The sequence below is a fragment of the Sorex araneus genome, chromosome 1 (genome assembly GCF_027595985.1).
Source record: "Sorex araneus isolate mSorAra2 chromosome 1, mSorAra2.pri, whole genome shotgun sequence".
NCBI lineage: Eukaryota > Metazoa > Chordata > Mammalia > Eulipotyphla > Soricidae > Sorex > Sorex araneus.
Genome location: NC_073302.1, coordinates 451872690 through 451900575, shown reverse-complemented (window position 1 = coordinate 451900575; position 27886 = coordinate 451872690). Strand labels below are relative to the sequence as shown.

Here is a 27886-nt window from a genome sequence, read left to right as displayed (position 1 = left end):
TGGCCAGCAACCAGGTGCCCCTGAAACAGCGCAGCGGGCCCGTCACGAGCACGAAGGGAACCCGGCAGGAACGGAGGGCTGAGTCGGGATCCGAGCTGCGTCCAGATCAGCAGCAGCCCCTGCCGCGACGGGTGGAGGGTGGCCGGGCAGGCGTGACGCGGGACGGAGGGCCCTGGTCTGCCTCCTCTCGGGCGCCCGGGAAGGCGCGCCCAGAGGCCTCCAGCAGGGCTGTGTCGCCAGGACTCGAGTTCCGTGTTTCCAGGTGACAGTGAGGTGACGTGGGAACCAGTGGCAGTCACAGCCCAGAGTCCCCGGAGTGTTTGGTGACCAAGTAACACGCTTTCTAGTAGCGCAGCCGTCAAGGCAGAAGGCCAGGAGGGAAAGTGAAGCCCCTGCACCAAGCGGGAAATGAAACATTAACTACCAAACGTGTCCGCCGCTGCGGCCGAGGTCTTTGAAGGTCTCGGCTGTCCCGGGAGCAGGAGCGGGAGCGAGTCCCCTGGCCCCCGCTGCCCCAGCACGGCCGCCGCGTCTGTCGGCGGGGACGGAGTCACGGGAACAGAAAACAAACGCACCTGCCCAGAGCCAGCCTGCCGGCCGCCTGATGCCCAGGTGAGGAGAGCCCTGGGGCCGGCCACGGGCCCGGCAGGGCTGGCCGCTCGTGGTCACTCGCTCACCAGCTCGGAGAAACGGGGAGATGCCGCAGGAGGCACCGCGTCCGAGGTCCCCAGGGGCATGTCACCAGCAGGTCGGGTCACGGGCCTCGGTTGTCGGCCAGGGGTAATTCCTGAGTGCAGAGCCAGGAGTCAGCCCTGAGCATCGCCGGGTGTGACCCAAAAAGGAAAAAGAAACAGCAGACAAACGAGCCAAAAAGTGTCGGTGGGGAATGGTGGCATCCTGGGGGCCTGCCTGGCCGTCTCGCCCAGACACGGTGCATGCGGTTTCAGCGAAGCACACGGGCTGTCGGGGGAGATGCAGTCTTCGGGAGCCCAGGAGGGGCCCGTGTGGCCGGGCCGTCCCTGACGTCTCCACGTGGCGCGAAGCCGGAGGAAGGCCTTCCACGGGGCCCGAGAGACGGTGCCCGGTGCTGGGCACGTGCCTGGCCCACGGCCCACCCGCTTCCCGTGTGCCCGTCAGGAGCCAGCTCTGAGCACTGCTGGGCGAGCCCGAGCCAGACCGTCTGAAAGAACCATACAGCAACCCGCAGGCGGGCGGCATCTCACCTCGAGGGAGGGCTGGACGCTCCCCCCCGACCATCCAGGCGGGGAACACGCCAGGCCGGTGGTCGCAGGCAGAGCCTTGTTTCCACGGGAGCCTCAGGCGGTGTTTTGCGGAAAAGCCACTTTGAACCAGTGAGTGGGCTTTGCCGGGCCCGTGTGCTGGCCGCCGTCCGGCCGTCTGCTGGCGCTGGGCTGGACCCGAGGTGGCGATCTCAGCTGGGCACGTGTTCCTAGCATCAGGGAGAAGTGGGATGAGGTGCTAACCAAAGCCGTGCAGCACGGACAGGAGGTGCCCCTGGTGTGCAGGGGCAGGTGGGCACGTCCACAAGAGGGGGCAGGAGGGCAGCGGCCCAAGGGAAGTTCCTTTTTGGCTCGTTTGTCTGCTGTTTCTTTTTCCTTTTTGGGTCACACCCGGCGATGCTCAGGGCTGACTCCTGGCTCTGCACTCAGGAATTACCCCTGGCCGTGCTCAGGGGACCATATGGGATGCTGGGGATCGAACCCGGGTCGGCGGCGTGCAAGGCAAACGCCCTCCCCGCTGTGCTGTCGCTTCAGCCCCTCGTTTGTTTGCTTTTGGGCCCCACTTGGCTGTGCTCAGGGCTCACTCCTGGCAGTGCTCGGGGGACTACACGGGGTGCCGGGATCGAACTCTGGTCAGTGGCGTGAAGGCAGGTGCCCTCTCCGCGGTGCTGCCGCCCCACCGCCCGAAGGAAAGTTCTGGCGTGCGGAGTGTGGACACAGCAGGCGTCAGGGACCGGGGCCGCTCTGATCTGGGGCGAGACGTAGGTTATCTAGGACCCACAGTCGGAGCCTGGCAGAGTGAGGAGTCGCCGCTCAGGGCTGGAAAGCCGAACCCCGGGGGGCGAGTGAGAGCGGGGAGCTGGAGCATGAGGGGAGATGTCGCGTCGCTGCCCACCGGGAAGGGCAGGTGGGAGCTGCCACAGGGCCCTGGGCACTGGGCTGTGTGTGCCCAGAGGGGCCGAGACAGCCACGCGCGTGGCAGACCCTGGAGCCCCCCTCGAGACTCCTCGGACCCACGTGTCGCCCTGGCAGCTCCTCACAGTGGCCGGCGGCCGGGTCTGCCCAGGGAGAGTGCCCGGGCGCGGTGCGTGGGGGACGCCAGGCGGGGGGAGGCGGGCCCTGAGCCTGTGCTGCTGCAGGGCTGACAGTCGCTCCTCGGAGTGGCTAAGGGCGCAGCTGGCTGCCCGTCCGCTCCGTGGGGTGCCAGCCCAGCGCGGGTGCGGAGACGGAGACGCTCCCTTCCCTGCCCCGTCAGGACGGGCTTCTCAGTGCTCGCCCCTGTCCTGGCCGCGTGTGTCCCTCTGTGTGTCCGAGAGGCGGCGGCAGGGGTCTCCCTCCAGGTGCTCCCTGACGTGTTGCATGGGACCAGTCACGTGTGTGAATAAAGTTTGCTGATTTTATCCTTTTTTTCAAACACAGACGGTTCATCGCGGGCGGTTTCCTGTCCTCTGCCACACGTCCGCAGAGGGCACGCGGCCTGGGGTCTGCGGCAGCAGGTGGCGGCGCCCCTCAGCCGGCCTGGGTGGGCTCTGGGCACTCAGGAAGGCGCCGGCGCTCCAGGGGGGGCTGGGGGTGTGGGCCCAGGCACACGGGCGGTCACCCGGCCCCGGCCCACCTGGGTGGTGTCCACTCGGGGCGTCTGCCCCTGCTGGCTTGGAGGCGGCCCAGCCTCGGGGACCTGCCGGTAGCCCCCAGGCAGGGCCGCTGGCAGGCGGATCCCAGAGGTGCAGAAGCGGGCTGGGTCGGGGGACGCCTTTCCTCTCACCTCAGCAGTCACAGCCGTGGCCGGAGAACCATGTTTCCCTTCAGCCCAAAGCAGTTCCCCTGTGGCAGCTGCGCGGTCAGCTTCCCCCCCGTCTGGTCCTGAGTGAGAGGCGGCGGGTGCAGGGGCAGGGCCCAGGTGACGGCACGGCCTCGCGCGGCACGGGCCGCTCCTCGGGCCCCTTGTGCCGGAAGCGGGGGCCGAGCTCTCCGCCGCGGCTGGCGCACGTGTGGGGTTGCCAGGTGGCCCCGGGGCCGAGTCTCGCCTTTCCTCGCTGTCGGTCTCCGCGTGCCCTGGGATGGTGGCCCTCCTGCCCTCTCTCCTCCCCGGGGAGGCCCTCGGTATCTCGGGCTGCCAGCCGGGAAGCTCGAGAGCGGCTCTGTCCTGCCGTGCTGCGGGGCCTGGTGGGGAAGAGCCTCCGTGTGGGATTTCTGGGACACGGGGACAGGGCCGGGCCGGGCGCGGGGACCAGCTGATCACCCCGGGGGCGCTCAGGAGACCCCGTACCGAGCGGCTCCCCAGCCTCAGCTCTGCTCGCGGCCAGGCGCCTCCGCCGTGAGACTGGGGCGTCCCGTCTGCGGGCGGTGAGGGCCCCTCACTGCGGGGGCCGGTCAGTGCCTCCTTCCAGGTGTCGGCCTCGGCCTGTCCCCACGCCGAGGAGGCCCCAGGGTCTGGGGAGTCGCCGCCCCAGGGGGCCGAGTGTGCGGCCCCCGCCAACCGGCCCCGCGTTCTCTCCGCAGGCCTGTGGAACCTGGCGTCTCTCCTCTCCAACCTCTGCCTGTTCGTGCTGATGCCCTTCGCCTTCTTCTTCCTGGAGTCCGAAGGCTTCGCCGGCCTGAAGAAGGTGAGTGTCGGGGTCTGGGGCCACGGTGGTTAGACGGGGCGTGTGGGGCCAGTCGGGTGCTGGAGAGAGTCCGTGAACGGCCGTTGGTGCCGGTGTCCGGGGCTCGGCCGCCTCTGGCCCAGCCTCTGCGCCCCTGGGCCTGCCGCCTCATCAGAGAAGGTCGTTGGGGTGGCTGGAAATCGACCTTCCGTGAGCCAACAAGAGGGAGGTGCAGGGGTGAGGCGTGTTGGGAGTCAAGGTGCCGCCGAGCACCACACCCCATGGTGCCAGCTCCTCGGAGCGGGGAGCCTAGCTTGGGGTGAGCACTGGGCAGCGAGCACCTGGGCACAGCCCTGCTGCGCGGCCTCTGCAGGGGCTGAGGGCAGCTTGTCTGAGGTGGCAGATGGAGCTCTGCTCACCGCCCTGCACACTCCTCCGCGGTGGGGCCCGAGGGACGGGGCGTGGGGCAGGAAGTGGCCTCTGGGGGCCCCGAGGGACGGGGGTGGGGATGGGACCGGGCTGGTGGCTCAGCAGGGGGGGCATTTGCTTTGCATCCGGCCTACCTGGGTTTGATCCATGAACACCCCCAGAAGGGATCCCTGAGCACAGAACCAGGAGTCAGCCCCTGAGCACTCGAGGGTGGAGTCAAGGAAGGGGAATGAGAAGTGGCCTGAGTGGGGTCACTGAAGAGACAGGGCGTGGGGACAGGGAGTGGCTCTGGGGCCCTGGGGGATGGCGAGTGGCCTCAGACCCCCCTCGGCAGGTCTCGCTGCTCGGCTGTCAGACGAGTCACCTCAGCCCCTTCTGCCTCCTAAAGCTCCTCACGTCATTCCTGCAGGGGTCCGGGAAGGTGGTCGCCAGGGTGGGAGTCGTATCCTGGGAGGCCATGCCCAGAGGGAGGGTCAGGGCGGGTGGGGGCCCAGAGGGAGGATCAGGGCGTGGGGGGGGGCCCAGAGGGAAGGTCAGGGCGGGTGGGGGCCCAGAGGGAGGGTCAGGGTGGGGGGGCCCAGAGGGAGGGTCAGGGGGTGCCCAGAGGGAGGGTCGGGGGGGGGCCCAGAGGGAGGGTCAGGGCGGGGGGGGGCCCAGAGGGAGGGTCAGGGCGGGGGGACCCAGAGGGAGGGTCAGGGCGGGTGGGGGCCCAGAGGGAGGGTCAGGGTGGGTGGGGGCCCAGGGGGAGGGTCAGGGCGGGGGGGCCCAGAGGGAGGGCCAGGGTGGGGGGGCCCAGAGGGAGGGTCAGGGCGGGGGGGGCCCAGGGGGAGGGTCAGGGCGGGGGGGGGCCAGAGGGAGGGCCAGGGTGGGGGGGCCCAGAGGGAGGGTCAGGGCGGGGGGGGGCCCAGGGGGAGGGTCAGGGCGGGGGGCCCAGAGGGAGGGTCAGGGCAGGGGGGGGCCCAGGGGGAGGGTCAGGGCGGGGGGGCCAGAGGGAGGGTCAGGGTGGGGGGCCCAGAGGGAGGGTCAGGTCGGGGGGGCCAGAGGGAGGGTCAGGGCGGGGGGCCCAGAGGGAGGGTCAGGGCAGGGGGGGGCCCAGGGGGAGGGTCAGGGCGGGGGGGCCAGAGGGAGGGCCAGGGTGGGGGGGCCCAGAGGGAGGGTCGGGGGGGCCAGAGGGAGGGTCAGGGCGGGGGGGGCCAGAGGGAGGGTCAGGGCGGGGGGGCCAGAGGGAGGGTCAGGGCGGGGGGCCCAGAGGGAGGGTCAGGGCGGGGGGCCCAGAGGGAGGGTCAGGGCGGGGGGCCCAGAGGGAGGGTCAGGGCAGGGGGGGCCCAGGGGGAGGGTCAGGGCGGGGGGGCCAGAGGGAGGGCCAGGGTGGGGGGGCCCAGAGGGAGGGTCGGGGGGGCCAGAGGGAGGGTCAGGGTGGGGGGCCCTAGGGATGAGCCTGAGAAGCCGGAGCTGGGGGCGGGGCCGGGCAGGGCAGCAGGCCTGCAGGAGTGTCCCTGCGGCCGGGTGACCGTGAGCCAATGCTGGGGTGAGACTCGCCATGGTGCGGGGCGCAGGGCGGAGAGCGGGAACCAGGCTGCAGGGGCGCGGGGAGACCCCGGGGGCTGCGGGGAAGGAGCTTCCGCTTGGCCCCAGAGGCCCGCCTGCCTCCCCGGGGCTGCTCAGCAGCGTGTGACAGGGCGGGCTGGCAGCGGGGGTGGCTCTGCTGGGGCTCAGGGGTCGCCCTGGGGGCTGGGGACCCCGTGGGCCGCGGGCAGCTGCCCTCGGCTCCAGGAAGTTTTCCCCACGGATAGGAACCTGGGTCCTAGGGCAGGGTGGTGTGGCCCAGCCCTGCGGGGGGCTCAGTCTGGGCCCAGCCCGGGGTCTGCAGTGGCTTCCCCCGGCTCCCGAGGGGATGCTCGTGACCCCCGCCGCCCACCCGAGCCCTGAGCACTGTGTGCCTCCCGCCCTCGGCACGCGCAGCAGGACAGATGCCCCGGGGGCCCAGCCTGCCAGCCCCTGCCTGGTCCTGCTGGCCCTGGTGGCCCTGGGGCCCGAGACAGCCCTGTCTTTGCGCCCTCAGCCCGGCCGGCGGCTGGGGGCTGGAGTCCTGCTGGGCAGGTGGGCACAGCACCCTCCGGGGGCTCTCGAACGCGAACTGTTCGTGGTTGGGTGTGTCCCAGTCGGACCTGTGCTGCCCCCCCGGCCCTGGTGACCCCGCGGGGGCAGGCCCTGCGCTGGCGGCTGCTCGCGCCGCTGGTTCTGTTCGGTTTGGGGGTGCAGGTGGCGGGGAGTCACGTGTCCGGAGCTGATGGCAGCCGCGGCCCGAGGCTGGCCGTGGGGAGTCCTGGTCCTGGTCTCTGTGGACGGCCCCCGTGGGCCGCCGCAAGGAGACAGCCCGGCACTCGGCGGGCAGGTGGCCGGGGTCCTGGTGGTGGAGGCCACCCGTCGGTGCGCTGTGCCACGCCGCGCCCTGACCAATTACCCAGGCCGCAGCCCCGGCCAGAGCAGGGCCCGGCCCGCGGGATCAGAGGGGGAGTCGAGGACTTCAAACGCGGAGTCTGACAATAAAACAAAGGACAGAGCGCGAGGTGACTTCCTTCCTTAATGAGTCAGGCGGGCCAGGTGGAGGGGCGAGGGGAGCCGGTGCCGGCCCATAAAGCCGTGCCCGCCACCGCCCAGCGCGGGGACAAAGGTCGCCTCGTGGGCTGCTGTCCTGGGTCACAGTTTGAAACCGTCCTGGTTTATGTCCCTCTTGGCAAACTTACATAAAAGTGACCCTGTACTGTATTTTATGAGCAGATGACTTTCCTCCCGGGGGCTAATTCGGATCAGGCCTCTCCCAGAGGCCCGCAGGCCGGCGGCCGGCCCACGGCGGCTCTCATTACTCGCGCCCGCGCATCCATAAATTGCTGGACATGATGGAGGAAGGCTGCTCAGTGTCAGCGGCACCTGTGCGGGCTTGGCGGGTCCCGCGTGTGAGCGGAAGTTGCAGCCGCAGAGGAAGCCCCCGCTGGGTGCCCTCCAGGACTGTACCTGCGGCCGAGTTTGATCTCGGTGATTACCGGGACTCGGCCTCGCCCGCCGAGCGTTGGTCTGTGTCAGTGTGATTTTCCCCACACCTTCGAGGGAAAGCTCCGCTCGGCGAGTTATTAACGTGCCTGCCCTCCCGAGAGTGCTGGCATGGAGTGGCTTTCGGGGGTCCGGCTCTGGCGGGGGGAGCCGGACGGCGCTGGGGTGTCCCCCTCCGCCGAGGGGCCTGTCTGGGCTGGGAAGAGGCAGATGGCTGGGTGGGTCTGCTCGGCCCCGTGTCCTTCAGCTCGGGGCATGGCCAGGGGGCCTGAGGAGGGCCGCGTGGTCACTGGGTGGCTGAGTGGCCCCTGGTGTGCGCGTGTTTCTCCCTGGGCTCTCGGCTGGTGTGGCCGTGTGACGACGTGACCCTGGCCAGGACCCCTGCTCTCGCCTGGCCGCGCCGAGCCGGGCTGTGGGGGCCCCGGGCAGGTTGGGCGCTCGCCCGGCTGCTCGCCCTCTCCTGTGCCCGGTGTCCGCACCTGGGAACGCCTGGCCGTCCAGCCCCGAGGGTGCTGGCCCGAGCCCGCGGAGAGTTTTCCTCTCCGTCCAAGCTGTCAGCCAGGCCAGCGGCAGCCGCACAGCTTTCTCATTTACCTTCCAGGGAGAGTTTGTTTAAAGGATCTCGGCTGTAAAAAGAGGAAAGGCATTCTGTTTACTGGGTAACTGAGCTTCAGACCTTATTTTATATGATGGGTAAATGATTAAGTGATGTCTCATAATCCCGCACTCTGTTAGAAGAGGAAAAGCTTTGGTAGGGAGGAAATTTAAAACGACTGGCTTCAGATTTTAATTATACGTTAATTAAGCCTGCCCTCATACTTCCCATATTCATCAAACGGCTCTCGAGACGTGGGCATTGTCATTAGTCTCTTCCTGAGCCTTTTCTGCGGGCACACCGCCGGGTGGTTGGCGTGCAGCTGGATGTCAGGGTAACGCTGACCAGAGGCCTGCTGGCGTAGGCCGGGCCTCCGACACTGGCCGCCGACGGCTCCCACTTGTCCCGTGCTGCCCCGTCCTAGGGCGCTGGAGAGTGGACACAGGTCCGGCCTGGCGAGCAACTCGCGAGAGACAAGCTGGGCGTGGGCTTGGCCTCGTGGAATTTCAGAGCAACTCAGCGGTGGTAAAAGGAAATGCGTCTCCGTCTAGTGATTCAAGCATGAGACTGGGGCCGGGAGATGCCCGGGGGTCACGGCCCCCGCCCCCTGAGCCAGGAGTGATCCCGGGGCACCGTGGGGCGTGTCCCCCAGAGACTCGGAGCCCCAGACTGGAAAACAGGGTGACGCCCAGGGGAGAGGGGTCGAGTGGACGAGCTGGCAGGACACGGAGGACCCTGCCTCTCCCGGGGTGGGCTGGTGAGGGTGGTCCTGCTCCCGGACCCGCACCCGCTGCTTCCCGCAGGCCTTGGTGCGCGTGGGGGGCTCCTGGCGGCTCGGCCGCATACAGGACAGACCCCGGCCCGCTGGGCTGTGGTCCCGGCCCCGAGTTTCATGGGAGGTTTCTGGGTCTGATGATGTGATGTTTGGGACCGGCTGGTATTTCTCGGTGTGAAGAAGGCGATCTCCACGTCATTGCTCCCCGCCGGGTAGCTGGCCGGTGACCCCGCCGCTGCCCCAGGACCGTTCTCACGAGCCAGCCCACGGGCAGAGCTGCAGCGCTGACGCAGGCGGGAGTGGACTGAGGGCCACTGGGAGCAGGGTCAGAAGGTGGACACGGCAGCATACGGTGCGTGCTGCACACGGTGCCCCTGTGTGCACACAGCCACACATACACAGCCACACACGCCCACTGTCCACACAGTCACACCCACTGTCCACACACAGAACCACTGTCCACACACAGACACTGTCCACACAGACACACACAGCCACACACTGTCCACACAATCACAGCCACACACACATAGCCACACACGCCCACTGTCCACACACAGATACAAATACACAATCCACACACAGACACCCACTGTCCACACATTCACACACAGCCACACATACACAGCCACACACACCCACCGTCCACGCACAGACCCACTGTCCACACACAGATACACACTATCCACACACACACACACACATACATACTCACTGTCCACCCACAGATGCCCACTGTCCACACACACACACACACACACACAGAGCCACACATACCCACTGTCCACATACCGACCCACTGTCCACACATACCTGCTGTCCACACAGTCACACCCACTGTCCACACAGTTACACACACACATCCACGCTGTCCACCCACAGACGCCCACTGTGGGCCCGGGTGCGGGGTTGCTGGCCTTCCCTCCTCGGTGCTGTGGCTCCCGGGCCACACTCGGCCTCGGCGTTCTGGAGGTCTCTCAGGTGAGTGTCGGGTCCCTCTCCCAGGGGTGAGCGCCCACACGACTCTCGTGGGTGTGTCGAGGCGCAGGCCGCCGCTGCCCCGTGTCTCTCGGCGCCCAGGCTGTGGCGGTTCTCCCGTGGGCCTGCTCTTGTCTCTTCAGCAGTTCTGCAGGGGTCCGAGAGCCCCATTCTGGCCCGTGTGTGTCCCGGGTCACTGTGACCCACGCAGCCTTGTACCCGATGCCCTGCATATTCAGTAATTAATTCATTTCCGGTGCCAGGGTCGCTGCCAAGCGGTGGCTGGACGGGGAGCTGGGTGTCTCGCCGATGGGCCCCGGGCTCCGTGAGCGTGCGCCCAGCCGAGCCGGCGTGGCGGCTGGAGGCGGGAGCCTCGGCCTCACACTGCCCCAGGACGGCAGGAGGCCAAGCGACTGGCCGTGGTCAGCCGTGGGCCCCGGGGGCCCGTGTGGGAGGACGTCCTTTGAGAACCCGTCCCCACGTGGAGGGGCAGGGGGCAGGGAGCCTGTCTGGGCCCCCGGACGAGGGCGTGGAGGTCATACCCAGGCCCTCAGGCGGATGTGAGAACACATCACCGGTATCAAGAGACGGAATTGTACACTGCAAGTCCCAGGGATCTAAAGATAACTGACTTTAGGGAGACTGGAGATGAGATAATACACAGAAATCAAATGACAGCAAACAAAATCTAATTAAAAACACCATTTATAGCAGTGAGACAACCCAAGTATGTTGAAACACATCCAACCAGTGACACCTAAGATCTTTCTAGAAGTCATAGAGGGAAACAAGATCTCTCTGAAAGATACAGAATAAGAAAGAAAAGACCTAAATCAATGGATACATGCTGACTTCCGCCTGTGGGAACTTTTCAAACTAGTTGTCATTTTTTTTTTTCTTTTTTGGGTCACACTCGGTGATGCTCAGGGGTTACTCTTGGCTCATGCACTCAGAAATTATTCCTGGTGGTGCTCGGGGGACCATATGGGATGCTGGGAATCGAACCCGGGTCAGCCACGTGCAAGGCAAGTGCCCTACCGGCTGTGCTATCTCTCCAGTCACAGATCTCATTTTTTTTTAAATTTAATTTTTATAATTTTTGCCTCTTTTGGTCACATCTGGGGTTACTCCTGGTGGTGCTCGGGGGACTACCGGGATGCTGGGGATAGAGCCTGGGCGGGCCACGTGCAAGGCAAACGCCCTCCCCGCTGTGCTGTCGCTCCGGCCCCCAGTGAGGTCTTGAGCGAAGACGGTTGCTGAGATCACTGACCGGGAGAGTGGCCGGGACGTGGCGGGCAGGGAGCAGGCTCTTCCTCGGGACTCGCACATTGAGTTTGTTTCAGTGCCGATCGGTGACGCTGTTGACCGGCCCTGGCCCGTGCAGTGTGGGGGTCCTTACACCCCGGCCCCGCGTGCCTCACGCCCCAGCTCGCCCCCTGCCCGGGGGAATTCTGTTTGGTGTGTGTTTTTGGGCCACACCCGCTGTGCCTGGGCCACGCGGGGCTTGTGCTCGGGGGTCTGCAGAATGACACCGCCTCCACGCCACGTGCCGCGCGAGCGTGTGAGAGGAGGGTTTGCCCGTCACGTGCCGCGAGGTGCGTCTTCTGCTGCAAGTTGGATACACCAGGGACCTGTCAGTTCGTGAACCACAGGGTTAACCTCTCGTGGGTGGGGGGCACGCTCTGGCGGTGCTCGGGGGACCCTCTGGGGTGCTGGGGGTCAAACCCGGGTCAGCAGCTTGCAGGGCAGCGGCCCTCCCCGCGGTGCTGTCGCTCCGGCTCCAGGGCGGTTTTACCCTAACTGACCCCAGGCCGCTTCCTTCTGGCCAGCCGTTAACAGTTTGACTGGAAACCTTAATATTTTCACTTCCCGTTACTACACTAAGCCTACGTAGCAGCTTACATAAAATATTGACAGGAGACGTCTTGGCACAGCGTGTAGCAGAGCTGTTGATTACGCTGTGTGTGTTTCTCCCCTGAGTCTTTCTCGCTGGTGCAGGGAGAGCCATACCTGTGTTTCCTTTCTGTCCCTTCTCGGCGTCTATCGACCCCCGTCACGTGGCCGCTGAGCAAACCTTACCCCGACGTGACCAGGAGACCCTTTTTGTCTGACAGGAACAATGGCTTGACATTTATTTAAACGTCCCACGATTGGGCGCTGTTTCCCAGGCTCTCGGCGGGCGGGGGGGGGGGCTGTCTGGAACAAAGTGTTGGCCCATGTCCGAGGGGTCAGCGTGTCCAGGCCGACCCATCGTCACAGAAACACACGAGCTGCAGCTCCCTATTCGCCTGGGCACAGAGCGACGGGGAGTGCGGTGACAGCACGGGGTCTCGGGGGCCGGTCGGGTCTGGGGAGAAGCCGTTCCCATCTCGCCACCTCGGAGTGGGGCTCACGACGCCCCGAGTGATGCTGGCAGGGCCCCTGGGGGGCTCGCAGCTGTCGCTGTCCTCGTGCCCACGGGCTCTCCGCCCGCTCTGTGCTGGGGAGGGCCCAGGCCCGGGGCTGTGAGCCCTTGTCCCGAGGGCGCCCGCTGGCGGTGCAGGGTCTGGGGTGGCCGCAGGCCGTGTCCGCACCTGCCGGCTCCTGGTGCCGCCCGCTTGGGGCCTGTGTCCTGCTGGTGAGTGGGCAGTCCTGTCCGCCCTCCCACAGCGCTCCCACCCTCTGGTCAGGGCCTGCCCCCCTGGCCCCGGGGACGGTCAGCTTTGGTACCGCCTGGACGTGGGCACCGGCGGTGAGCCCGCCCGGGCTCGCTGGCTCGTGCCCTCTCTGCCACCTTTGTCCTCTCCATCCCGTCTCTGTCCCCTCTCCTTGCTGCCCTCGAGTGCCAGGCGCCCGTGGACAGCCTCTCCGTGGGCTGCCCTTGCGGCCGTGGTCTGGGTGTCTGATCTCCCAGAGAGGCATGCCGGGGCCCGCGTCTGTCTGCCCCAGAGAAGCCACCTTGGAAGGCGTGACCGCGTCTCCAGAAGGCGCTCTGCGGCGTGGCCGAGCTGTGCCCGGCGCTCACTGCTGGCCAGGAGCGCGTGGCACTCTCGCCCGCTGGGAGCTGGCAGGCGGCCCAGACGTGACTCCAGCTGGGCTGTCTCAGAGGGAGCGCCCACGCGGTTCTGACTCCCTCAGTGGACACTCGACGGGCACCACGGGGCCCTGCCTGAGCCCCAGTGCCTGACCTGACCTGACCCCCGCCTGACCCCAGGCGTGCAGAGGGCCCTGAGACCAGGTCTGACCCCACCTGACCCCAGCAGGGCACGTTCAGGCCCGGTGGACAGCAGTGCCCGAGCCTGTTGGCCTCCCACGTGCAGATGGCACAGCCGGCCAGGGAGGAGCCACTGGGGCCTGTCCACTCTGTCCAGACAGGGGTGGGGCGGGGACAGACCCAGACAGGAAAGGCTGGGTGGGGACGGACCAGGATGGGAACAGGCTGGGCATGGACGGACAGGGACGGTGGCCAGGAGTGATCAGGATGGGACTGTTTCCTGCCGGGGGCCGTGGCCGGGAGGGGGACGTGGTCAAGCCGGGGTCTCGCAGGGCTGGGGTCTGTGGCCCACGTTGGGTGGGCGGGAGAAGCTTTGCCCCGCAGCCCTGTCCTTCTCCTGGGCGCGGCTGGCGGCAGTGAGGCCGGCAGGGAGGGGCCGTGGGGGCGGAGCCTGGCCTGGGGGTGCTGCCCTGGGGTGCAGGCCGGCCCGCGGCCAGCCGGGAGCCGAGGTCGCGCTGGTGCTCCGAGGCCCCGGCGGTGGGCCTGGCGCCCTCGGGGTGGCGAGTGAGTGTCCCCGTTGCAGGGGCTGCGCGCCCGCGTCCTGGAGACGCTCGTCATGCTGCTGCTGCTGGCCCTGCTCACGCTGGGCATCGTGTGGGTGGCCTCGGCGCTGCTGGACCAGGACGCGGCCAGCATGGAGTCCCTGTACGGTGCGTCCCAGCGGGGCTCGGGGCTCGTGTGGGGAGCGGGGCTGGTGCCCGGGGTCGCGGGGTCCTCTGGTGTGGCTGGGGGGGGGGGGCGCGGCCACCGCGGCCACAGGCTCAGGCTCCCCCCCACCCCTGTCCGCAGACCTCTGGGAGTTCTACCTGCCCTACCTGTACTCCGGCATCTCCCTGCTGGGCTGCCTGCTGCTTCTCCGTAAGTACGTTTCCCGCCCGGGGAACGCACACACCTCACACGTGCACAAGCACACGTGCACACACGTGCAGGAGCAGTGCACGCCTGACCACATACCCGCCCACACATACATGCACGCACACACGTGTACGAGTAGCGGCTGAGCACTGGCCCCTGGGGAGGCGACTTCGGCCTGTACAGTGGGTGGCCCTGGGGCCACCCCGGGGACACGAGCGTCTGCTCCAGACCGCTCAGTGTGGGAGGGAGCCCCGAGGGGGCTGTGCACAGCCGCCTGGCGGCCCCCCAGGGCCTCGGTTCTCTGGCTGGTTTCCCCTTGCTCGGGAGCACTGGGTGAGGATTCCCCAGGCTGGGGCCCGGCTCACGCGCAGCTTCAGGCCCCTCGGGGTCAGGAATGACAGGACACGCTGCCTCCTCCCTCGTGAAGGGCCACCCCAGACTCCCTGGACTCGGCCTATACCTGTGGTGGGCAGTGCTGCTGCCGGTGGCCACGGTCCCCTCCCCCCACTGCCCTGACGTGTCCCCTCAGTGCCCTGACGTGTCCTCTCAGAGCCCTGACGTGTCCCCTCAGAGCCCTGACGTGTCCCCCCACTGCCCTGACGTGTCCCCCCAGTGCCCTGACGTGTGCCCTCTGCTCTCCCCTCAGAGCCCTGACGTGTCCCCTCTGCTCTCCCCCCAGTGCCCTGACGTGTGCCCTCAGAGCCCTGACGTGTGCCCTCAGAGCCCTGACGTGTACCCTCAGAGCCCTGACGTGTGCCCTCAGTGCCCTGACGTATGCCCTCTACTCTCCCCTCAGAGCCCTGACGTGTCCCCTCTGCTCTCCCCTCAGTGCCCTGACGTGTCCCCTCTGCTCTCCCCTCAGTGCCCTGACGTGTCCCCTCTGCTCTCCCCCCACTGCCCTGACGTGTCCCCTCAGTGCCCTGACGTGTCCCCTCTGCTCTCCCCTCAGTGCCCTGACGTGTGCCCTCTGCTCTCCCCTCAGTGCCCTGACGTATGCCCTCTACTCTCCCCTCAGAGCCCTGACGTGTCCCCTCTGCTCTCCCCTCAGTGCCCTGACGTGTGCCCTCTGCTCTCCCCTCAGTGCCCTGACGTATGCCCTCTACTCTCCCCTCAGAGCCCTGACGTGTCCCCTCTGCTCTCCCCTCAGTGCCCTGACGTGTGCCCTCTGCTCTCCCCCCACTGCCCTGACGTGTGCCCTCTGCTCTCCCCCCACTGCCCTGACGTGTCCCCTCAGTGCCCTGACGTGTGCCCTCTGCTCTCTCCTCAGTGTGCACGCCCGTCGGCCTGTCGCGCATGTTCACAGTGATGGGGCAGCTGCTGGTGAAGCCCACGGTGAGTGTCCCCGGCCCGGCCTCTGCTGCCAGGACAGGTTGCTGTGCTTCGTCTGGCGAGTCCTTCCCTGCGCCCGAGAGCGAGGGTCTGTGGGGCCGCACAGATGCCAGTGCGGGTGTCATGGCCCCCGTGGTGGCAGCCAGGGTGCTCTGTGTCTCAGTCCTGGCTGCAGGGGCCCGCAGCGAGTAGTCAGACAAGAAGTGCACGCGCGGTGACCTCAGCGTTCTGCGTCTGTCCACGCGGTACCGAGTGCCGCTTAGCTCTCTAGGGTGATCACCTGCTTGCTTTGATTCACGAGCACTTGTTCCTGGAGCGGTCAGGAAGTGTGTGTATCTGTTGTCACGATTCGCTGAATCACCCTCTTCCTTTTCACATCAGACACGCTCTCTTCAGCGCTCACCGGAACATGACTTTCGGGCTGGAGAGATGGCACAGTGGGTCGGTGCCTGCCTGGGTTTGATTCCTGGCCCCAAAGGGCCCCGAGTGCAGGCCACGAGTGACCCCTGGGCGCTGCCCCGGGCTGTGTAGGACTGTGACCTGGGCGCACGCCACTGTGCGCCTGTGCTGTGCGGCCTGTACCTGGCGCTCTGGCTACCCCGGGCCCTGGACAGCAGCAGGGCCCACCCTTCACGCCGGCCCCTTCCTTCCGGCCGAGTCAGCTCAGTCCTGGGCCCAGTTCTTCGTCTCCAGTCCGCGGCGGTTTGCTTCAGCTTAGCTCGTGGCATTGGACTTGATCTGTTCCGGAAGGATCTGCCTCCCGGGGCAGCAGCACAGGTGCCCAGAGACTGTGGTGAGAAGGCTGCTCTGCCGGCCCTCGCCAGCGGGGCGGGCCGCCTCGGAGACTGGCCTTGGTCTGCGTGCCACAGCCAGTGCCCTGAGGACTGCATACACCCCCGCCCCGGGCAGCCGGGGTCTCTGGGACCACACGCCGGGGTCTGTCCCCCACTGCCTCATTCTGTTGTAGCCGCGGTGGGTGACAGGGGGTGACCCACATTGCTTCAGAGACTGGGTGACAGGGGGTGACCCACATTGCTTCAGAGACTGGGGGTCACTGGGGTGCTGGGGGAGTTTTGGACGAGTCCTGGTAGGACCGAGGTGATCGGGACCCTCTCTCCGAAAACACCTCCTGGGGCGCAGAGAGGGTCTCCATGGCCAGCCGCGCCCGGGGCCTGACGGCCAGGACCGAGCAGGCTGGGATGAGCCCGGAACGCTGAGCTGGCTTCCCGCGGGTGCCCGAGCCGTCAGGCAGCCGGGTGTCACGAGGCTGTTGCGTGTGAGGACAGTGAGGCGAGGGCCAGTACGGTCGGCAGGTGTGACAGTGACGGGTCGTTTCCCACGGTCACCGTGTGGCCCGGCCACAGCAGAGCGTCCTCGGGCTGCGTCGAGGACGCCGAGCAGGCTCGCGGGGACGCACAGCCGGCAGGCGCCCTGCTCTGGGCCCCACGCGGGCAGTGCAGGCTACCCGGCCCGGCCGTGTCTTCCTTCAGCGGGTGCCGCTGTGCCGACTGCTCCCAGTGTGCGCTGCGAGTGCTCAGTCTCTGCGCCCACGAACCCGGGGGGCACTGAGCCCGTGCGGCCCTTCGGCGGTGACTGCTGTCACGCCTCGATGGTAGCTCACTGCAGCGGCCGCGCGTGCTCAGCCCGGTGGCCTGGCGGGTGTCGGGCGTTTCAGCACCTGCTCCCCTCCAGATTCTCGAAGACCTGGACGAGCAGATGTACATCATCAGCCTTGAGGAGGAGGCGCTGCAGAGGCGGCTGGACGGTAGGTGAGGGGAAGCGAGCGAGACAGTGACTGGGGGGAGAGACCCACATCTCGTCCCCGGTGGGTCACCTGGGGCAGGGCCGGCCCGGCACACACCTGGGCAGGGGTGTGCGTGCGAGTCGCGGCTCCTGGCACTGCCCCCTGCTGGCAGCTGTGGGCGAGGCCCCCAGGGCGGCTTCTTCCCACTCATGGAGTGTGTGTGTGCGTGTGTGTGCAAGTGACTACATGTGTTAGTGCATGTGAGTGCAGAGTGACAGTGTGGACGCGCGTGTGTGAGACTGCATGCATGTCAGCACATGTGTGTTGTGACTGTGTGCATGTGTGTAGTTGTGTAGTGTGACTGCATGCGTGTGTGAGTGTGTGCCTTCTGCCTGCAGCTGACACATCTTCCCCGCCCTCTGCCCCGTAGAGCCCCGGGGAGGGCCAGGCGCCCCCTCTGAGAGAGGTCTGGCATTCTGCGGTCATCTGTGCTGGTCATTAGCTCCCAAGAACCACGAAGGGAGCTCTGGGGTTCAAGTCTCGGTTTTGGTCCCAAGACAGAGGAAGGGAGGGAGGGAGGGAGGGAGGGGTGAAGTAATTCAGCGAGAAGTGGCTCCATTCGGACAGGTTGTTACTATTGTCCCTCCCTTGCTGAGGTAACTCTCAGCCCTACGCCTGTTCCTCAGCGAGTGTTTGAAGAGTCGCTGACCCTTTGGAGTCCCGGCTCAATAGTGGGTATAAACAGACGGCTCCTTGGCGTGGCGTGCTGGGGGCGGAGACGTGTACAGTCCCGCTCTCGTGTCCCGGGGGCAGGGCTGAGGACTGGTGCCAGCACCTGTGGTTGCCCGCGTCCGGCCTCTCTCCTGACGTGACTGCGGCTCGGGGCTGGGCGCTGCCCGCTGCGAGCTGACCGTCCGCAGTGGCGGGCGGGGGGTGGCCCTGGGGGCTGCTGGGCCCGCGCGCCCCTGCTGTGCTGCGTTTAAATCATCCCTCCGAAGGGTTGAAGACGTTTAGGCCTTGTTCTCAGATCAAAGAATTTCAGATTTTATCTCCTATATTTCACTAAGTAATTGTTGCAACCTGTTTTTATGAAAAAAAGCACAACTTAAAAAATTCCCAGGATGGTCATACCCACTTTCAGAAGTCTGGCATCAGCCCGTGAGAATGCGCGGCCGGGCCCTGCGAGAGCGTGTCAGCGGCAGGCCCTCGGCTGGAGTGGCGCGTCCTTTACCTTCTTGCTTTTCCGCGCGCTTCTGGGCCGAGGGACGGAGCAGGGGCTTGGCGCGTGCCTGGTGTGCAGCTGTGGCTGTGCTCGGCCTCGACACCCTGCACCACAGCCCCCCGGAGCGGGGCGGGGCGGGGCGGCCCGGGACCCAGCGAGAAGCGGCTTTAACACCTGAGGCTGACGACCTCAGAGTCAGCCCCCAGCCCCCCCCCCCCCCCCCCCCCCCCCGGCCTCAGCCACGTGACACTCCACTGGCCGGAGCTCGTGGCGCCCAGAGCTGGGGCCCGGTGGCTGTGCTCCGGCCAGCTCTGCACCTCGTCGTGCCTCACAGACTTGGCCCGAGGTGGCCGCCTGCGTGGGCCCGGCCGGCGAGCACGGCCCGTGTGGCGTCCAGGGGCTCCTCCCGGCCCTTCCTGTCCTCAGTGGTTCCCGAGGTGACCGCCAGGGACGCAGAGACACGAGGGCAGTTCCCGGTGGGCCCCGCCCCCAGGGGCTGCGCCCACTCTCAGGCCTGGCCCGGGCCCCCCTGCCAGGCAGCCCTCCCACCCGCCCTTCTCTCCCCTGGGCAGGGCGGCGTAGCAGCGCTCACCAGCGGCCCCTGACCCCTTCACGGCCCAGGCATCGTCCTGCCCTCACCTCCCGGACCCCCGCGCTCTGCCCGACCTCTGACCCCGCCCTGCCCACGGCTGCCGTCCCGTGTGGTGCCCCTGGGCTGCAGGGTGGCCGGGCTTCTGTCCCTCGGCAGCACCTCAGCTCCCCTGTCCGCCACCCTGGGCCCTGTGGGCCTCATGCCTCTGCCCACTGCCCTCCTGCTGGCCACTGCCTAGTGCCCAGCCGCTGGGGCCTCCTGTGTCCTGCTGACCCGCCCGGTGCCTCCTCCCCTGCTGACCCGCCCGGTGCCCCCTCCCCCTGCTGACCCGCCCGGTGCCCCCTCCCCCTGCTGACCCGCCTGGTGCCCCCTCCCCCCTGCTGGCTCTCCCAGTGCCCCCCCCCTGCTGACCCGCCCGGTGCCCCCTCCCCCTGCTGACCCGCCCGGTGCCCCCTCCCCCTGCTGGCTCTCCCAGTGCCCCCTCCCCTGCTGACCCGCCCGGTGCCCCCTCCCCCTGCTGGCTCTCCCGGTGCCCCCCCCCTGCTGACCCGCCCGGTGCCCCCTCCCCCTGCTGACCCGCCCGGTGCCCCCTCCCCCCTGCTGGCTCGCCTGGTGCCCCCTCCCCCCTGCTGACCCGCCCGGTGCCCCCTCCCCCCTGCTGGCTCGCCTGGTGCCCCCTCCCCCCTGCTAACCCGCCCGGTGCCCCCTCCCCCTGCTGGCTCGCCTGGTGCCCCCCTCCCCCTGCTGACCCGCCCGGTGCCCCCTCCCCCCTGCTGGCTCGCCTGGTGCCCCCTCCCCCCTGCTGACCCACCTGGTGCCCCCTCCCCCTGCTGACCCGCCCGGTGCCCCCTCCCCCCTGCTGGCTCGCCTGGTGCCCCCTCCCCCCTGCTAACCCGCCCGGTGCCCCCTCCCCCTGCTGGCTCGCCTGGTGCCCCCTCCCCCTGCTGACCCGCCCGGTGCCCCCTCCCCCTGCTGACCCGCCCGGTGCCCCCTCCCCCCTGCTGGCTCGCCTGGTGCCCCCTCCCCCCTGCTAACCCGCCCTCCTCCACTCCCCCTCCTCCCTTTCCTCTTCCTCCTCCTCTCCCTCCCCTTCCTCCTCCCCTCCTCCTCCTCCTCCTCCCTCTCCTCTTCTCCCCCTCCTCCCTCTCCTCTTCTCCCCCTCCTCCCTCTCCTCTTCTCCCCCTCCTCCCTTTCCTCTTCTTCCTCCCCCTCCCCTTCCTCCTCCCCTCCTCCTCCTCCCTCTCCTCGTCCTCCTCCTCCTCCCTCTGCTCCTTCTCCCTGTCCTCCTCCCCTCATCTGCCTCTCCCTCCTCTTCCTCCTCCTCCCTGCTGAAGCTCTGTCCAACAGAAAGTCCCATTACCTTAATTGTGGCAGAAAGCCTTTTGTAATTCCTTCCCAGGGTGAGGAGGGCTGTAGGTCATTAGCATGTTTAAATGTTTAAGTAATGCAACAGCATTAATTGAAATAATTAGCTTTCTTGTGTGTATAGCCTATGGGTGTACTGGGTGCCTTTAGAAGTGCCATAATGAATAGGAATTATTTTTTGTTGTTTAAGTTCAAAACCTTCACAGTTCTTTTAATGTAATTTATTTTAGAATATTGTAGTCTTTGAACTTAATGATTCAATTCGGTTTTGTTAGGTGGTATTTTCATCTTTGTGATAAAGTGTGTATCACTTTGGGCAGCAATTACTTTCCCACTTGATCCTAATCTCCCGCAGAGGCCTCTCCCGGCTGGGGGTGGAGGGCCGGCTGCTTGCACACGCGTGTGTGCCGCCGCTAGCCCTGGGCTTCGGACAGCCCCTCCTGCTGGTGGCCGCCACCGCACTGTCCCGCCAGCCCCCCGCGCGTGCCGTCAGCCCAGGGGGAGCTGCCGGCGGGGCCAAGGTGGCGGGGTCCTGGCCTTCCCCGCGGCGCCCTGCTGCAGGGCACTACTCGTGGGCCGTGGGGGTCTGCGCCGCTTGAGTCCGGGTGGGCCTGGGAGGCGCTGGCAGCTGGGCCTCGGCCTGGCGCCCGCTTCCCTGCGCCTGGTGGCAGGGCAGGGCCCGGGCCGGCTCTGCAGGGAGGGAGTGGGACGAGCTGGGGTCGCTGCTGCACAGCGAGAGGAGGGTCCGGAGAGCAGACCCTATGCGGCCAGCTGGCCCGCAGAACGCCGAGTCAGCGAGTGTGAGCGGCTCCTCACCGGGCCGGGGCTGCGGCGGGAAGGGTGGAAAGTTCCAGAAACGGTTTTATTGCCGTGGGCTTACTCTTCACCGATGACTCGTATTGGACCTTCAGGTCCTGCTCCTCACGCTGGCCGTCTTCTGCCCGCTGTGGTCACTCACGGCGAGTGTGTCTGTGGGTCTCTGTCCTGGTCCCCGCCCAGCCGCCTCACAGGCCTGTCTGAGGGACCTCGCCTGGCCCTGGCCCCTGGCCCTGGCCCCTCGCCTGGCCCCTCGCCTTGGCCCTGGCCCTGACCCTGGCCCCTGACCCTGACCCTTGCCTTGTCCCTGACCCTGACCCTGGCCCTGGCCCCTCGCTTTGGCCCTGACCCTGACCCTGGCCCTAGCCCTGGCCCCTGGCCCCTTGCTCCCGTGAGTCCGTGCTCTGTGAGTGCTTGGTGGAGCTGGCGTGTTGCTCGGGCTCCGGCCCCGTGGCCCACAGACCGTCCGGGGCCCGCCCCAGCCCCTGACCGTGGGACAGCGCCCCCGGGGGCCGGGAGTGTGGTGGCACCAGGCACACAGCTGCGGCTCCTGCTGGAGGAGCCATGAAAGCCCGTCCTGTTTACAGCAGGCGTCTCCTCGCCACGGGCGCTGGGCGCAGCCGGGTCCCACACCCTCGCCAGCTGGGTGTCTCCCGCCGACACGTGGCTCCTGGGCCTGCCGCGTGCGGAGCCGGGCCAGGTGCCGTGACCGGGAAGGCCGGACCGGGGAAGGTCTGTTATCTCAGGAGGGAGCTGCTGCAGGCCGCGCTGGCTTTCAGTTTGAGAATAAAGCCGGGAAAAGTTGCCTCCAGCTATTAGTTTTCCTGAATCCAAAGAGACGGGTGGGGCAGGATCAAAAATACTTAGGTGATCAAAGTGGCCGGCTCTGAAGGTATTCCCGCCGCGCAGCGAGATGAAAGGAGGTGTTTTTATTGCGCGCTAGTGACAGTGTAATTCTGGACTAATTGCCCCTGAGCTGCCAATCACCCAGGGGAATGCAAATAGATACTCTTTCCATTTCCTTTGAGGTAGCGAAATCTTATGTCGAAGCTGGAAGAAAAACAGAATAATACCGTTAAATTGACCTTAAATGAGCTGCTTTGTGGTTTTCTTGGAGAATCCCTTTCCATTTTTCACGACTAGCCTGAACAGGTTTTGTCTACAGATTTGACTTGGTGACTAGACATGCCGACATGGAATGTTCCAGATGCAGCTTGCAGTAGGGCCTCGAGAAGAGGCTTCTCCAGGACAACTTTGTGACGGGCTGTGCTGGGAGTCAGGGTTCCTGTCGCGCCCCCTGCAGGCCGCGGGCGGGGCCTCGGGGGCCTGACTCGCCCACGGGGGACAGGGTGGCTGAGCTCTGGCTCGGGAGCCGCTGCCCAGAGCTGAGAGGCCGCCATGCCCAGCCACGCTCGCGGGGGCGCGGGGGGACACGGGGTGAGTCCTGGGAGCCTGGCGCAGGCTTTGGCTCGGAGACTGGCCCTCGGTGCTGTGCCACCTGAGCTCTGCTGCACCCCCGGGTGCCCCTGCCTGTGGCCGGTGCCCGGGACAGGCCTATGCGTGGCCACCCCACTCCCCCACAGTGTGGGCTCGGGGCCGCGTGGCCATCCTGCACTCCCCCAGCCGAGCCGGGCAGATGGGGTGTCCGCCTGTCCAGGGACACCAGCGTCCTGTAGGCAGGCGGGAGCCAGTCCCCCCGGCCTGAGGCGGGTGGCCGAGCCGGCAGCGGGCTGGCGTGGAGGGAATCCCGGCGCCCGGCTGGGGCCACGTGGGGCTGTGGGCGCGGGCAGGAGTGTGGCCTCAGGCCGGGACGGAGGGCGAGCGGGGCCGAGTGCCCCCCACAACCGAGAGGGGCCTGGGGCCCGTGACCAGCACCGCAGAGTCCCAGCAAGGTGCCACCCCCCCCCATGCCCAGGGCCACTGGAGGAGTCCACGCGGGAGGCAGGACGCGTGTTCGCTCTCTGGCCAGTGCACTGGGCAGCCCGAGGCGGCGTCTCCAGCGGGGAGAGGGCAGAGGAGGGCGCTGCCACGGTGGGCCAGACTGGCCAGAGCCTGTCGCCCATGTGGGCAGTGCCCTGGGGGTGTGCCCAGGTGTGCCGGGCCCCGTGTCACACTGCGGGCGGGGAGAGCGTGACCTGGGCGTGACCAGCCTGGCGGTACCCGCGGGCGAGGCGCCTGGGCCTCGTCGTCCTCAGAGAGGCAGGGGAGCGTCCTGCGTCTCACAGCTGCCCCTTCCCCGTGCTCTGAGCACGGCCACCGCCCCTCCAAGCCCCCCCACCAACCCTCCAGCCCTCAGGAGGCGGCCAGGGCCCGGCCCCGCTCAGGGCGCTCCGTCCCGTGTGTTCTCGGGAGAAGGCGTGGGGCCACAGGACGGCCACTGGGGCTCCCCCTCTGCAGCTCCCGTGGCTGGAGACAGAGGGCCCCGGGCGGGTGTCAGGGACACTGAGCAGAGGCGGGACCGTGGGGGGCGTGGGGTCTGTGGAGGTGAGCAGGGGTGAGCAAGGGCGGGTGAAGGCAGGGGTGAGCGGAGAGGGGCAGAGTGCTGATGGCCGGGCACCAGGATCGGGGGTGCCAGCGTGGCGGGAGCCCCCAGGTGACCTCTTAGAGGCAGGACGGGGTGGGGGAGGGCCTGGCCTCACCTCTGCTCCTCACCGCCCGCCCACCGGGACTCTGGACACAGCCTGGACCCGGTGCCCGCCCAGGAGTGGCCCGGGGAGGGGTGGCCACGCGGGCTGGGCACAGGGACTCTGGGGAGAGGCCACTTCCTGTCCAGGTGCAGGGGGGTGGGCTCTTGTGTCCTGCCCAGTCCCCTCCCTTCTCCCTGCCGGGTGCGTGTGGGCGTGGCAGTGCCCCTGCCACAGCCCTCTGCCCCTCCGTTCTGGAACGCCCGTCCCCTGCCTCTGAGTGGGCCCCCGCCGCCCGCTCCCTCCCTCCCTGACCGGACACTGCCTCCAGGTCCCGCTTGGGACCCTCTGTCTCCGGCAGAGTTCGTGTCCGCTGTCCAGGGCGGTGTGGTGCAGCCTACAGCCCAGCCAGGTGCCATAGGACACGCCCTCCCGGGACGGCGGGAAGAGCAGGAGGGTCCGTGGGTGAGGTGAGGGTGCCTGGAGCCGCAGGGAGAGACCGAGTGGGCAGCACTGAGTGAGGCCGGCCGCGTGGGCGCTGCAGAAGGCAGTGAGGGCGCTGGGGAGACGGGTGCCGCCGGGAATGCGTGGACACGGCGGATAGGGAAAGGCCGGACGGGGGAGAAGCAGGCCGGGCGCTGAGCCCTGGGGGCAGGGGGCCGAGAATGGGGGGGTGCTGGACGGGGAGTGGCCTTTCACTGCCCCACGGTGCGCGTTCGAGGAGCTGTTTGCCGAGCACATTCAGGTCCGCCGTTGTGTCACTGTGTTGGCAGGGAGCGTCCCAGCCGCGAGGTGTCAGCGTGGGGCGGGTCGCTGCCTGGGGAAGCGGAGGCCGTGCCGGCCCCGCCAGGCCCCGTTCTCACGTGTGAGGCGTGTCGGGAGGTGTCTGCGAGGGGCTGTCCCGGGCACGGGGCGTGTGTGTCTTTGAGCGGGATCACAGTGAGACAGTCGGCCACGAGCCCTGCAGTGCTCCAGCACCCGCCCCCACCAGGGTCCCAGCTCCCACCCACCCCAGCCTGCCTCGATGGCAGAAAGGTTTCTTCTCTCCCTCCCCCCTCCTTGCACCGGGGTCAGGAACGTCCAGGCCGCCGCGTCTGGCCTGCAGGAGCAGGCGGTCAGGGGCGAGCACTGAACCGAGTCCGAGGCGGCTCCAGGTGTCGGTGTGGTGTGAGGGTCCCCCTCCTGCTGGGTCCCCGTGGCGCCTCTAAGCTTCCTCTGTTCTCCACAGGACTGTCCCCGTCCGTGGGATACGATGTCGCAGAGCTGGAACGAGAGCTTGAAAACGTAAAGACGCTGAAGACAAAATTAGGTACGGGGTTTCTCTGGGGTTTCTCCGGGGTTTCTCTCCTCGGCGTGCGTGCGTGCGTGTGTGTGTGTGTGCGTGCGTGCGTGCGTGTGTGTGTGTGTGCGTGCGTGTGTGTGTGTGTGTGTGCATGTGTGCATGCGTGTGTGTGTGTGTGCGTGTGTGTGTGTGTGCGTGTGTGTGTGCGTGTGTGTGTGTGTGTGTGCGTGTGTGTGCGTGTGTGTGTGTGTGTGTGTGTGTGTGTGGCCCGGGTGTCTCTCGGAGACTTTGCCTGAAATATTAAACAGATGAAGGACCCCTGACATTCCCGCCAGCCTCCGGCACGTTGCGTTTGGGGAGAGGGTCACGCTGTCCTGGGCCTCGGGCCCGGGGTCGGTTCCTTCCCCTTCCCCTCGGGCTGCTGCCCTCGCCCGCCCCGCCCGCCCCGCCGTGCCCACGTGACCGTCCACCTCTGGGAAGGCAGCCTTGCCGGGTGCCGTGTCCATGGCCGAGCCCGGCTGCTCCCAGCCCTGCCCCCGGGCTGCCCTGCGGGGCTCGGCTGGGCGTGGACACCTGGGCTGGGGGCACGTGGCTGCCTGTGGCCCTGCCCGCCCGGGCCCTCGCCTGTCTCCTCAGGGCCTCGCGCCCTGCGGTCTGCCCGTCTCGGCCCTGCTCCCCTGACCAGGGTTAATGCCCGGCACCAGCACCCCCAGGCCCCGCCAGGAGTGGCCCCTGAGCACAGAGATAGGAGTAAGCCCTGAGCACTGTCGGGTCTGACCTGATGAATCAAAATAAAATAAACACACGAAAATGGAAACAAACTAAAACTCTGAGACTTACTTGGTGGTTCTCGGTCTCGGAGTTTCCATCTGACTATTCGTCTGCACCCGCCCCGTGCCCTCTGCCTCCCTTCTCCTCTGTGCCTCACCCCTGCCACCTTCCCGAGGCTGCAGCGAGCGTCTGTCCGGGGCGGCGTAGACGCCGACATTTGGGCGGGTTCCCTCCCCTCCCACGTGGCCAGGGCCCTTGGGCGGGCGGCTGTGCCCGGAGCCTGCTCCCTTCCCTGCTGGCCACTGCTGCCCTCTGCTGCGTGGGAGGCCAGCGCTGGCCCCGGGGCCCGGGGCCTCGGCCTGGACACGCCTGGACGCCGGGCGGAGCCTTCGCTGTCGCGGCCCGCGGAACCCGTGGCGGGAAGCAGAGGCTGGTGGGAGCGGGAGGAAGGTCGGTGGTCCGGGCGGCCGTTCCCGCCCTGCCTGCTGCCCTCGGGGCCCCGCGTGGGCTGTGCACCCGTGTCCGGGCTGGGCCCTGGGTGCAGACAGAGCACGCGAGGGAAGGCTGCGCCTCAGCAGCGCCCACGGGGCCACCTGCCCGCTCCCCTCGCACCCGCCCCCCTCGCACCCGCCTCACTGGCCCTGGAAAGGCAGAAGCAAGCAGAGGTGTGTGTGGGTCCAGCCAGGGTGCGGCAGAGCGACCGCCTGCTCTAACCGCGGCAGCGCGGGCAGTTTCAAAGGAAACTGGACATTGGATCCTTGAGCCAGATCCCAGCTCTCAGCAGGCTCTGCGACAGGGACGCGGCTCCCAGTGGGGGGCCGCCCTCAGGCCCGGGGTGGCCCGGGCACGTCCCGCACCCTGGAGGGTTGGCCAGGAGTGACCGAGTGCTGGGCCGAGTGAGCCCCGAGCACTGGGACAGACTGCCCCAACCCGGCCATGTCTGGTCCCCCGACAGAGAGACGGAAGAAGGCGTCAGCCTGGGAGCGGAACCTGGTGTACCCCGCCGTCATGGTGCTGCTGCTCATCGAGACGGTGAGCGCCCGCCGGCCACGGCTTCCGGGAGGGGCCCAGGCCCGTCTCGGCCACGGGGAAGCGAGAGCAGGGCCTGTGTCGGGCCTGTGTCGGGCCAGACCCCGTCGTCCACTCAGGGCGGGCCCCGACAGGCCAGCGTGCGGTTCTGTCGCCGCTCCTGGTGGGTCCCTGCAGCGTGGCCACCCTCCTGCCCCGGGGGCACGGTCCCCCTCCTGCCCCGGGGGCACGGTCCCCCCTCCTGCCCCGGGGGCACGGTCCCCCTCCTGCCCCGGGGGCACGGTCCCCCCTCCTGCCCCGGGGGCACGGTCCCCCTCCTGCCCCAGGGGGCACGGTCCCCCCTCCTGCCCCGGGGGCACGGTCCCCCCTCCTGCCCCGGGGGCACGGTCCCCCCCTCCTGCCCCGGGGGCACGGTCCCCCTCCTGCCCCGGGGGCACGGTCCCCCCTCCTGCCCCGGGGGCACGGTCCCCCCTCCTGCCTCGGGGGCACGTCCCCCTCCTGCCCCGGGGGCACGGTCCCCCCTCTGCCCTGGGGTGCTGGCCGCCTGTCCGTCTGGGGCAGAGCTGATGCCCGTCTGCCCTGCAGGCCATTTCAGTCCTCCTGGTGGCCTGCAACATCCTGTGCCTGCTGGTGGACGAGACTGCCATGCCCAAGGGGTCCCGGGTAAGAGGGGCAGCACCAATGCTCCCCCCAGGGCAGTGTCGCCTGTGCTGTGTCACGTGTGTGCCCCGCAAGGGCGTGCGCATGTGCGCGTGCCGTGCGTGTCTTTGTGCATATATGTACATGTCTGTGTGCATCTGAGTGCACATGTATGTGACTGTGCACACATGTTAGTGCATGTGTCTGAGCACACACATGCACTTACGCAGCATGAGCACGTGCATGTGTGAATGTCTCGTGTGCATGTGTGTGTCTGCGTGCAGGAGTGCACATGCGTGTGGGGTCTGTTCCGTGGGCCAGGAGCACCCTCTTGCAGGCTGCGCTGGCCTGTGGAGACCCCCTTCTTCACGGCCTGCGTGGGGAGCGGGGCTCTCTCAGGTCAAGCGTGAGCTGCCAGCCCTCCCCGCTCCCCCTGTGTGTCCGGACACGGGGCCCTTGCTCAGGTCCGGCCCCCGTGGGAGGGGCGCGTCCAGCACGGACTGTGACCTCTGCTCTCGGAGCCGCGTCTCCGTGTCCGCATCCCCCTGTCCCGAGAGCTGTCCAGCGGGACCCACAGTGGGGGCTGGCCCCGGGCGGACGGCTCCAGCCCGCTGCCCCGTCTCCGGGCCCCCCTCCCTGGCCCACGGCGGCCCAGGACACACACAGCTGTGCTCTGCTGGCTGGCCCCGGGCCCCGGGCCCGCTCTTCTGC

General features: G+C 67.8%; 1 protein-coding gene across 3 annotated transcripts in view; it reads left to right on the top strand.

Moving 5' to 3' along the window:
• Window positions 1–27886, top strand: part of LMBR1 (limb development membrane protein 1) — a 61553-nt gene that overhangs the window by 18709 nt on the left and 14958 nt on the right. For 2 of the 3 annotated variants that reach the window (XM_055139982.1, XM_055139985.1), the window contains 8 exons: window positions 3744–3847; window positions 13431–13557; window positions 13697–13765; window positions 15030–15094; window positions 16784–16856; window positions 24683–24763; window positions 26463–26539; window positions 27122–27199. In XM_055139982.1, the coding sequence (XP_054995957.1) occupies window positions 3744–3847; window positions 13431–13557; window positions 13697–13765; window positions 15030–15094; window positions 16784–16856; window positions 24683–24763; window positions 26463–26539; window positions 27122–27199 (674 nt within the window). Of the gene's footprint in view, window positions 1–3743; window positions 3848–13430; window positions 13558–13696; window positions 13770–15029; window positions 15095–16783; window positions 16857–24682; window positions 24764–26462; window positions 26540–27121; window positions 27200–27886 lie in introns of all 3 variants that reach the window. The other variant, XM_055139984.1, reaches the window with a different exon arrangement.